At 37.8% G+C, this 12,395-nt stretch overlaps 1 protein-coding gene across 1 annotated transcript in view; it reads right to left on the bottom strand.

Annotated features, from left to right (window-relative positions):
* Window positions 1-7,781: 7,781 nt before the first annotated feature.
* The window catches only part of uvrag (UV radiation resistance associated gene), a 240,914-nt gene continuing 236,300 nt past the window's right edge, over window positions 7,782-12,395 (bottom strand). Inside the window, exon 15 of the mRNA XM_079804580.1 lies at window positions 7,782-8,679. Coding sequence (XP_079660706.1) covers window positions 7,998-8,679 — 682 coding nt within the window. The 3' untranslated portion in view covers window positions 7,782-7,997. The remainder of the gene's footprint in view (window positions 8,680-12,395) is intronic.

Below are 12,395 nucleotides of genomic sequence, written 5' to 3'. Positions count from 1 at the left end.
CTCATGAGCAGGTTTAAGATTACGGACCTGTTGCTATGACAGCAAGTCCAGGATGAGCGTCGAAGAACCAAACAATCCAAGATCATGCCAAAACGTCAACAATCAAATCCGGCTAACTGAGTTAGCGGCGAATGAAGAACTGCGTTCAGCCCCGAAAAAAATTGCAAAAACGTTTTTTAAACGGAAACGGTAGTGCATTGAACCATAGATATGTATACGTAGATGCCCCATTAGCGACTGTTTCTATGGGTCGCTATACGTTAGCCGTCCGCCATTTTCGAACGGTCAAAGCGTGAACGCGTTTTGAGAATATTCAAATATTGCCTGTGCGTCTGTAACCGTAGTTATACACAATCATGTATGAAATTAATATCTATACATCAACAGACTGCAATGTCAGCAATAGACTGTTAGGATTTCGTTTATCATTAATGGTAGATAATTCTGCATATTCTAAAAAATATTGCTTAAAGATCTTTACATTTTCTTAATATCATTAATATTGAACATCAGAGAACCATACAGACACATTGCTCAGCTTTTAATGAACGCAGTGAACTCATTATAAACAAGTTCATTGGAAAGAAATCATAAACCATCAACCAGTCAGCCATCAAAGTAAATAGATGATAAAAATAGTAATAACTTAGCTAGTAATGTGTTTAATAAACATCAATATAGCCTATTTATTCAACCCATGTTTTAAGTAATCATCATAGGTATTATCTGAAAGCTTAAAAAACGTCATAAAATTATCAACATCACATTTTTAAACCATTTTTAAGAACAGGGAAAATGATAAATTATGAGTCAAAATGATAAATTATTATACATTTATTTAAAATATGAAAACACAAACCAACACATTTTCAGCTGTGAAATGTGATCCAATTTCTTCGGGAATTTAAATCGCGCTGGGCTTTACAGAGGCTGTTGTTTTTTATGCGAGTGATGATTGACAGCCTCTGAAGTGTTGATGTGTGTTGACCGTTCTAAAATGGCGGCGCATTGACGTGCCTGGAGAGATCGAATGGGGCATCTACGTATATACACACTCACCTAAAGGATTATTAGGAACACCTGTTCAATTTCTCATTAATGCAATTATCTAATCAACCAATCACATGGCAGTTGCTTCAATGCATTTAGGGGTGTGGTCCTGGTCAAGACAATCTCCTGAACTCCAAACTGAACGTCAGAATGGGAAAGAAAGGAGATTTAAGCAATTTTGAGCGTGGCATGGTTGTTGGTGCCAGACGGGCCAGTCTGAGTATTTCACAATCTGCTCAGTTACTGGGATTTTCATGCACAACCATTTCTAGGGTTTACAAAGAATGGTGTGAAAAGGGAAAAACATCCAGTATGCGGCAGTCCTGTGGGAGAAAATGCCTTGTTGATGCTCGAGGTCAGAGGAGAATGGGCCGACTGATTCAAGCTGATAAAAGAGCAAATTTGACTGAAATAACCACTCGTTACAACCGAGGTTTGCAGCAAAGCATTTGTGAAGCCACAACACACACAACCTTGAGGCGGATGGGCTACAACAGCAGAAGACCCCACCGGGTACCACTCATCTCCACTACAAATAGGAAAAAGAGGCTACAATTTGCACAAGCTCACTAAAATTGGACAGTTGAAGACTGGAAAAATGTTGCCTGGTCTGATGAGTCTCGATTTCTGTTGAGACATTCAGATGGTAGAGTCAGAATTTGGCGTTAACAGAATGAGAACATGGATCCATCATGCCTTGTTACCACTGTGCAGGCTGGTGGTGGTGGTGTAATGGTGTGGGGGATGTTTTCTTGGCACACTTTAGGCCCCTTAGTGCCAATTGGGCATCGTTTAAATGCCACGGCCTACCTGAGCATTGTTTCTGACCATGTCCATCCCTTTATGACCACCATGTCCTCATCCTCTGATGGCTACTTCCAGCAGGATAATGCACCGTCACAAAGCTCCAATCATTTCAAATTGGTTTCTTGAACATGATAATGAGTTCACTGGACTAAAATGGCCCCCAGAGTCCCCAGATCTCAACCCAATAGAGCATCTTTGGGATGTGGTGGAACGTGAGCTTCGTGCCCTGGATGTGCATCCCACAAATCTCCATCAACTGCAAGATGCTCTCCTATCAATATGGGCCAACATTTCTAAAGAATGCTTTCAGCACCTTGTTGAATCAATGCCACGTAGAATTAAGGCAGTTCTGAAGGTGAAAGGGGGTCAAACACAGTATTAGTATGTGTTCCTAATAATCCTTTAGGTGAGTGTATGTCTATGCATTGAACACCCTGTTCTGATGACGCAAGAGTTGCAGCTATGGCAGCTGAGAAGGCCATTGTTTGTGCTCTTTTTGAAGAATTTTTGTTTAATATGCTTGATGTTACAGTCCCTGCCCTTGTCGTCCACAATAAAAGAGAACATCCCAATCGAGTGAAGGGATTTGCGGAAACTGTGGTCCCTAATTATTTTGATCCTCGCATTTCAGGATGAAAAGACAAACTTGTCTTCTAAAATGTCTGAGAAGTGACGTGCTGTAATCTGATTAATCTCGCTGTCTGTTGCCATTTGTTAGTTCAGTGTAACGCGTCACAGACGAATTCATTGCCGAATTTATTTAGGTGCGCGTGTGGGAACTGTATCAAAATGCCAAGCGAGGCTGAAAATGCAGGCAAAATGCTAATGTTTCGTCTTGACTTCACAACCAAATGACTTGGGATTCGTTTAATTGACTCAGAGTCGACTCTTACTTTAGAGACAATAACTTTTAATACGGTGCACTTTCAGTTTTAAAACTTTGCAGGATGTTTGAATTCACTTAGAAATATGTTACACACTACGTGAAAGGTCATTTTCGAAAATCCATAATAGGGGCACTTTAAATATATTAAACGGGACCTATTATCTTACATACACTCTAAACAATGCTGGGTTAAAAACAACCCAAGTTGGGTTGAAAATGGACTAACCCAGCGATTGGGTTGTTTTAAGCAAACCTTTATCCCAACCGCTGGGTTAAAACAACCCATTCACTAGGTTAAAACAACCCAATTGCTAGAGTGTAGTAAAAATTTAGAGTGTAGTAAAAATCCACCCACTCCCTCTTTTTTTTAATCCCCATAAATCATAAAGAAATGTCTCAGAACAAGCCGTTTGCAGATTTCTAGCTTGTGATGTCACATAGCACAGGCCCCGCCCACAACTGCTGACGGACTCCGCCCTGCCTCTCAGTGAGATGTACACAGTCCGCCATGTTTGTTTCCTCGCCAGAGGATTCAAATAAGAAATGTGTTCTTATTAAAGCTACTAAAGTTATTCAGTCGAGAGCAGTGAGTGATTTTCTGTTTGTCTGTTGTTGTTTAATTCATATTAACAGCAGATATAGCTATAGGTACTGTATATTACGCTGATGTCACTTTAATACACAGATCTAATATAAACACATGTGGTTTCTATACGTTCACAGACATAACCGACTGTGTTTCTGTGAGCCGTGTGTGTTTTGACATAACCTTGTGTGTGTTTGACAGTTTAAGCGCAATAAGACGTGAAAGACAACTTAGTTTAATACTCACGGGACGCTCCGTCTGACACACAGCTTTCTGTGCGCGTGCTTCGGATGTGTGTGTGCGCTCAAAAAAACATATATCATGCATGCAGATCATAAACTCTCATGATGATGAAGAACTGCAGTGTTACGTGAACATGACCGCGATAGAGATGATCATCAAAACCAAACAGATGTTTTAGTTTTTGTATCAGAGGCACAAGCTGTACAGGCTCCGCCCTATTCTAGACAAGGGGGCGGAGCTGCAGCTCATTTGCATTTAAAGACACATGCACGAAAACAGCATGTTTTTCCTTCCACTCAAAAATGGGCATTTACAATATGATCTGTGGGGTGTTTTGAGATGAAACTTCACAGACACATTCCGGGGACGCCTGAGACTCATATTACATCTTGTAAAATGGTGCATAATAGTTTGTCGGCATCTGTTTATACACAACTCTCTTAAAGGGATAGTTCACCCAAAAATGAAAATTAGCCTATGATTTACTCACCCTAAAGTCATCCGAGGTGTATATGACATTCTTCTTTGAGACTAATAAAATCTGAATTATATTAAAATGTTCAGGCTAATCCAAGCTTTATAATGGAAGTAATAGTTTTTGAAGTCCATAAAAAATGCATCTGTCTATCAAATAACGTGCTCCACGCGGCTCCGGGGTGTTAATAAAGGCCTTCTGAAGCGAATCGATGCGTTTGTGTATGAAAAATATCCATATTTAAAATTTTATTAAATTTTTTTCTATGGCACTGCATCAGCCACGCCATCACTTCCGGCGAATAAAGTCAAAACACCGGCGCAATCATAGATATATACATAGATTCCTCATTAGTGCCTGCGCGGATCGGTCGAATGAGGCATCTACGTATATATATTTTTGATTGCGCCAGTATTTTGACCTTATTCACTGGAAGTTATGGCGCTGGGAATACTAGATGACATTCGTCTGATAAGACGTGAAAAAATAACAAACACAGTTGGGTTTCTCGCAGAAACCGATGGTTTCGTGTCTTAAGACATCAATGTGTCGCCACGAGCCGCATGGTTTAATAAGGATTCGTATGTCTGTGTGTTTTTACTTTCATTGCTCTCATACTCTAAAATATCCCCATTGACATCATTATACGACTATCACACTGCAACGGTTGGAGTTAAAAAACGTAATTTGTGTTCTACTGAAGAAACAAACACACCTACATCTTGGAAGCCCTGGGGGTAAGCAGATAAACATAAAAAAATCATTTTTGGGTGAACTATCCCTTAAAGTTCCTGCCATACACACTGCAAAGACAAAAAGAAGGAAAAACTGCTCAGTCATATCATTTAACTGGTCTTTAATAAAACACCTTTCATACAAAAGTATATATACAGTGTCACAGCAATTTATGGAAACAATTTTTTTTTTGTATTTGTCTTAAATAGATTATGTATCAACAGTCATTCAAGAGACAGGAAATCAAACAAGGGTTTCAGGCCAGGGTGAAATGATGTGAAAGTCAACCATTACTAGTCCTTCCTGACAACTGAGTCCTTTCTTAAGAGTGTTTGTTACATTCATGATGTGATTCTTATGGAAGAGGATCAGACTCTTGAAAAGCAGATTAGAGTAAAGCTCACCAAAATATAAATAGAAGAATACTGCTTAGGGAAAAACACACACACACACACAAAATGGCTTTTGAAAGTTGTGCAGATGGATGAATATTGTTTTTAGAGGAAATTACATTGCACGAAACTGAGGATTAATGCCACAATCAAGACAAAAGAAGAAAGAACTGCAGTAAATGCAGAGGAACGGCCATCCTGCTCCTCTTGGACAGTATGCAGTGCACATCATTTGCATTTTGGTTTTTCCGGTAGCTGAATAACTGTATACAGTGGGAAAGATCATTGACATTAAAGCACCTTCAAGGAAAAAGTTTGTTTTGGAATAAAGACCTCGCAACCCTAAAGGTTTTGCGGTGATCTAGATCTTTTACACCATGTCAATACTGGAAGTGACTTTTGTCGCACGTTTTCAGAGGTATGCCAGGTTATTTTAGGACAGCAAAACAATTGTATATATATATCGTTAAAACTGCGTATATTTATATGGTTAAAAAACAAAAGATGATTTATTTATTACAGGGTTTCTGCAGGTTTCACCAAGTCAAATTTAAGACTTTTTAAGACCTTTTAAAGACCATTATAAATTAAATTTAAGACCTATTTAAAGGAAATGCAGTCACGAAATTACTTGAAAAGTAAATTAAAATTATTCAAATTGAACAAATCGATAAACTTGTATCGATAAACTTACACTTCCCCATAGCTCAATCCCACCAGGATTTCGCTGTTTTTTGTGATTTTTGAAATCAAAATGACTGAATTTGTGGTGGTAATTTCCAGAAATCTGCATAATTAGGATACCACATTTACGATATTATGAATTATATTAGATGCACAATAGTCACACATGACAATAGAACAAACCAAATGCATAAATCTTGTTTATTTTGGTTTCTTGACATTATTTTGTGGAGAAATTACGAATTAAGCAGGACCTCAAAAAATGCATTGTTGATTTTCAACAATTTCAACTAGAACAGAATAATTCCACGAATTTAAGACTTTTTAAATTCTAGACTTTTTTTTGACTTTTTAAGACCCAGCGGAAACCCTGTATTAAATACATTTTTTTCCGATTCAATTTCAGTGGCTGTGCAGCACACGTGCAAAAAGCCAGTAGGAAAAGATGTTTTTAGAGAACAAAAAAATGTGTGAATTGGGTGCAAAAATAGAAACAGGCGGTCAACAACGCAACATGAACACTTCAAGTGTAGACAGATTTGTTGGTTTTGTTCGGTGGTGAATCTGGTGATGTGCCACTCACATCCAGTGTTGACACGGCATCAAACTGTGTGTGAAGCACAGCCGGCAGGATGTTATAATTCTGGGTGAATAAATCAGAAGAAAAGTAAGATTTGCACATGTTTTTCATCGTCTGGACGCAGGACTCGGGTGTGCAGCATGAAAGGGTGTCATTGGCACACAGACATTCCTCGCCCTTTCCGCCCACCCTGACCATCAGCCATTGTGAACTTCAGGCTTCGCTCCCACTGTAACACTGCGTGGCGTTTAAAGGGATAGTTCCCCCGAAAATCATTTAAATCACCATCATGTTGTTCCACACCGGCATTACTTTTTCTTCTTTGGAACACAAAATAATGTTGTAGTTAGTGGGGTGGAGTCTCTAAACAATAAAAATATGGCAAAATATAAGAGAAATACAGAAACACCTCTTCGCCATAATTTTCCTAAAGTATGCGTGACTGTACGGTTGATATGTCTGTAAAAGGATATATGTATATATATTAGGGCTGTCAAACGATAATAAACATTGTTGTTCACATAATATATGTGTGTGTAGTGTGTATAATTATGATGTGTATATATAAATACACACACATGCATGTATATATATTTAAGAAATTTTTTAATTTATATATAAAAGGTTCATATTTATATATAATATAAATTATATAAATATAAATACTGTATATAAATGCAAATATTTCTTAAATATATACATGCATGTTTGTGCATTTATATATACATCAATTATACACACTACACACACATATATTATGTAAACACAAACTTTTATTTTGGAAGCGATTCATTGTTTGACAGCACTAATATATATATATATATATATATATAATATTATTTTTAATCTCTACTTCAGTAGCCTCAGGCCACAATCACACTGTTGTTTCGGGACCCATTTAAAATGAATATATAATAATACATATTATTGTTATTAAATTTTTTTATTTAATTCAATTAAAGTGTACAAAAAAAAAAAAAAATAAAGAAATATATTACTATGGTAAAAATATTATGGAACAAAAAAAAAAAAAAGTGTACTTAATTACGGCACATGACTTGTGGGGGAAAAAAAATATGTATATCTAATTATTATTTTACTGTACAGAACAACAGTAGAATTACATTATATTCATGGCTGAAAACTCAAACACTGGGTCCAAAACACCAACAGCTGACTTTTATTATATGTCCCAAAGCAGTTCTTCTAAATATCTTCCACCGGGGAATGAAAGTCACACGTGTTTGGAAAGACATGACGGTGAATAAATTATGATTAAACGTTTTTTTGGGTGAACTATCCCACCACATCCATACACCCAGAAAGACATCCAGCACGCATTTCAACCACAAACATTCTCTTTATTTCACTTTAAAGGATTATAGAAACGCTTTGAGAAGTGCAAATTGGTCAATATTCCAGATATTTCCTAATAATATTAATCATTATTATAACAATATTAATATATGTCTATACTTGTTGCAGTCAGGGTGAAATATTACGCAGGCTCAGCCTTATGTCACCAGCTGTCCCGCTCGGCCACGTCCTGTATATCCCAGTTATTTTTCCGAGTTCTTCCGAGGCCGTCGGAAGCTGGACATGTTCTCTAGTGCATAGATGCGCCGCGAAACCTCCTCGATCCCGGCGGCGTCGAACTCTCCCAAAACCTGCTCGTCACACTCCACCGCAATGGCGTGCTCCACCGGGATGCATGGGTAATCGTCCAGTCTGGCGCCGCCTCCCAACCCCAGCCCTAATCCCAGTCCCAATCCCAGCCCTGTGGCTTCAGTGCCCATAATCTCCTCCGCCTGCTCCACGGAGCAGCACAGCTCACCTCCGCTCGCGATGCCCAATCCCATTCCCACGCTGGGCATGGCTGAGCCATTCATGGCCCCCGGGTGCTGAGGGGCGGAGTCACACACTAAAGTACTGGCTATGTCTGTAGGTACATCCAGAGGTTTCTCCGTAATCGCCTCGGCCTCTCCAGTCTTACCTACTTCCACTGTGGACGGCGCTGAGGGAATCTCCGGAGTGGTCATGGGATCAGCTTGAGCCATAGTGGTGTTGTAACTGGGCGGAGGGGTTCGGTATTTCTGCTTATCCGCATCGGAGCCGGACCGCTTCTGATCGTCCCGTTCTGGGGAACTGGAGAGGGCCGGGAATCCCACTTCGGATGCGGCGGAAACACTGAGATGAGACTTCAGAGGGACGGGGATGGACATGGAGATGTGGTGCCTGTCACTGGGAGAGAACAACACAAACAGAGGCACACGGTTAGCATTAGGCGCAAGACATTTTCTGATTCGGGTTCAATTAAAATGATTAAACAACGAATACAAAAAAATGTGGTAAGGAAAAATGCCCAATCCTAGGGTTGGGTATCGTTTAGGGATGCCACAATTCTCAATATAATATTGAACCGTTCGGTACGGCAATCACGGTTCAATACCCACTTTGGAATTTAATTTCAATTTCTACAAATTCTATCATTTGCCTCCATCCCAATATACTGAACAACGCAACATACATTCACATCACACATTAGTGGTAGAGTTATACTCACGGAGCACTAGTTATTCACAATCACGGTTCATTATTTGCATGCGTTTTAAAGCCTTGCCGGTTAAACATTTCATTCATGTGCTTATGCACATGCGCTTTTCCGAGCGCGCGCACTAAACGCATGTCCAACACATGATTACTGGACTGAGTCGTCTTACTGCGCTAATACTGTCAAATACACACAAGATTAACATAAACAACGTCGGTTATGTCTAGAGTGAAAGAAAAATCGGCGTGTCTGTATATTAGATTATTATTATTGAAAGACCTCTAAATTGACAGCAGCGCAGTCTATAGTGAACATGCGGTCCTTAAAGGGACAGTTCACCTCTAAATGATGTCATTATTTACTCACTCTAATATTGTTCCAAACCTGTATTCATTTCTCGATGACAGAATTTTCAGTTTTGAGTGAAATATACCTTTAATGTTAATACAACAACAAAAGACAAAGAGAAAATCACTCACTGCTCTTGACTGAAAAACTTTAATACAGTAGCTTTAATAAGAATCAGTGTATATTTTATAGTGAAGTCTATGTAGTGTTTTATTTTTACATTTATTCATTCAATTTCATACTTAAATGCTGCTGTACAGCTCTGAGCTGCCAGTGTAAATCTTTATGTATATTTATATTATGTTTTACAATACAGGAATGTGTACAAGGTTTTTTTTAAAGTAAAGTTTTAAGTTTAAGTAAGGTTTTTCAATTCTTTTAAGTAAAATAAAGAAACAGTATTGCAATAAAAAATAGTCTTGTTTCTCCTTATCCTCTTGCTGTTCCTGACGCTTAAAAATAGAATAGCAAAAAACTGATGTGACAAGCCATCAGAACCGAACCGAAAACCGTGGTTAAAAACCGAGGTATGTATTGAACCGTGGACGAACTGTATTGTTGCATCCCTAGTATCGTTTGAAATTCCGATTCTGCTTATCGATTCCAATAAGGTAAAAAAAAAGATAGCATTCACATTTATTCTTATTGCAAAACATTTCATTGTAGCTGAATATCTGAACACAAATCTTTTGATCTTAAATGTTTTAAAATCACATTAAGGCGAGACACGGCAGGTGAAAGCATCATTTTGAGATTTTGGGCCATTTTTCTCCTTTAACATGTAAGCTTTCATGTCAAATGTTTTCTTTTTTTCATTATTACACATTAAGGTGGTTATTTCATTATATTTGTGTCAACTTGCGCCTTTAGATTTCTACCTGAAATCATCAAAATTGATCATTCTAACGCTTCCGTGCTGTCTCCATTCACAGAAACATGTCATGCTTCTGGTATCATTATAAAGCTCTCAGTCTCACACACAGCGCTGTCTAATCCAAATATGGCCATTTCCTTTGTAGAACTAACCAACCGCGAAAGTTTGCAGCCGATTGGTCGAAGTGAATTTCTCACTGCGTGATACGCGCTGCCAGGGCTCTGAACCGGTGCAAGGAACGAAAACGAAAACCGGAAACGAACGAAATTTTAAGAGGAACAAAAACGAAAACAAAATCAAAATCAATTTGAATCGTTCTGAACCGAAACGTTAATTTGAAATGACCATTAACCGGTTAACAACGTTATTTTATCGTTCTCTTTACTATTTTTATTTGGCAGTGACCAATTGATGGATCAAGCGTGAGTGAAATGCCCGCGCACCATCATCTATGAATCTACCGTCAGTATAGAGCGCGCATTTTCATGCCTCAAGTGCATTTCTTTCCCCGCTGAGGTCTACAATGAAAGCGCAGGTATTGGAGGACATTCTTTTCGAACGTTTAAATAAGCAGTTCGGACTTTAAGCTCAAATAGTCTGATTTAGGCTAGTTTATGGAGTCCGTTTAAGCCTATCCAAGTAGGCTATCATCTATCAAACATTTTTCCTATAGTCTTTCAGATTGCCAATACAGGACAGCTCAATGTTTTCTATAGACGGTTGATGCTTCGTATTAAATGGTATGTTATATTGCATTAAATGATCAAACTTTATTAGCTGACTGAATTTGATTATGTGATTCAAGGACGTGTTGCAGTGTTTGCTTTGAAATTTGCAGTTGACGGTGCATTAATGGTTATCCAGTTTATTTATTCTTTATTCATACATTTTTTAAAACAAGTCGTGTTGAAAAAAAGTTATGTAACGTTACAAAGAATGTTATCACTCTTCTGAAAAGAATTAGGCATAAGAGGCCACTTTTGATTGTCTAACGCTCCATTAAAACAGGTCCGCTGTTTATGCTTTGTAATTAATGCATGTATTTCTGGTTTTAAAAATGTTATGAAATAAATATTCAAGTTTAATTACCATGCGTTATATTATTATTGAGTGAAAATAAGTCTATTTATACATATTTGTTTAAAGTATAGGCTAAATTAAAATTACGTTATTAACCGATATTTTTTCGAATCAAACCGTTTTCGGAACAGTAATGTTTATTGAGGAACGCAAAAACGGAAACGCTATAATATCGATTCTGCTCGGAGTGAACCGATTGATATTTTTTTCCGTTTTTAAGCCCTGCGCGCTGCTGCTTCCTTGTGTATTCTCCGGCTGAGAGAAAATACTGCAGACAACGCCGAAATCAGCTCATAAACACTCACAGAAAAGACCAGGAAGCAAGAGCCGGTAAAAAGAAAGTAAACAACAACAGATTAGACGATGAAACCCGTCAGAATTACATTCAAATAGTTATAGATGGACACACACAAACAGGGACAGCTCGTCTGCAGTGTGTGTGACTGTTGTGTGTGTTTGTTAAGGTAGTTCTCTTCAGCTTAAGGCTATTGCTATTAATAATTTATTAATTTATCAATTTCCATGTGTTTTAAATATTATACACTACTGATATTAATGAACTGAATGTATATTTAGTTTGTAGGTTGGGGGTTTCATAGAATTGTAAGCAATTATTCAATATAAATCGTTTTCTTTCTCAGTTTTTTCTCACACTCAGATTATTCAGGAGCACTAGTCTTATACTGAACTATAATTTGAAGGCTTTTCCAGAGGGATTTGTTGATATATCATTCCTATCCTGAGTTATAGGTCCTTTTACTCCAAAAAAACATGGCGGAAATAGATTTTTTTAAGGCTATTGTCAGTATTCTCTAATTTACTAAAGCACAAATAAGATCATAATCATCTATTATGTCAAGAATTTTAAACCTGGTCCTTTCCAATTTCCAGATTTTGTTTTTGGAAATGTATGCAAATGAGTGTATATTTAAGTATATATGGCCTCATTTGCATATTAAAACATTAATTAACACAAAACTTGTAATACATTTTTTTCTTATGTTTATGCCAGTGACAAACTGGAGAAGTTTCACAGTGATATCTTGTCATTTACAAAAATTCCCTGTTCATCTGTAGCGTCTCGCACACAGGAACCGATAAGCG

This window comes from Gobio gobio (assembly GCF_949357685.1).
Source record: "Gobio gobio genome assembly, chromosome: 22".
Classification (NCBI taxonomy): Eukaryota; Metazoa; Chordata; class Actinopteri; order Cypriniformes; family Gobionidae; genus Gobio; species Gobio gobio.
Note: the sequence above shows the minus strand (reverse complement) of the source record. Positions and strands in the feature narration are given on the sequence as shown.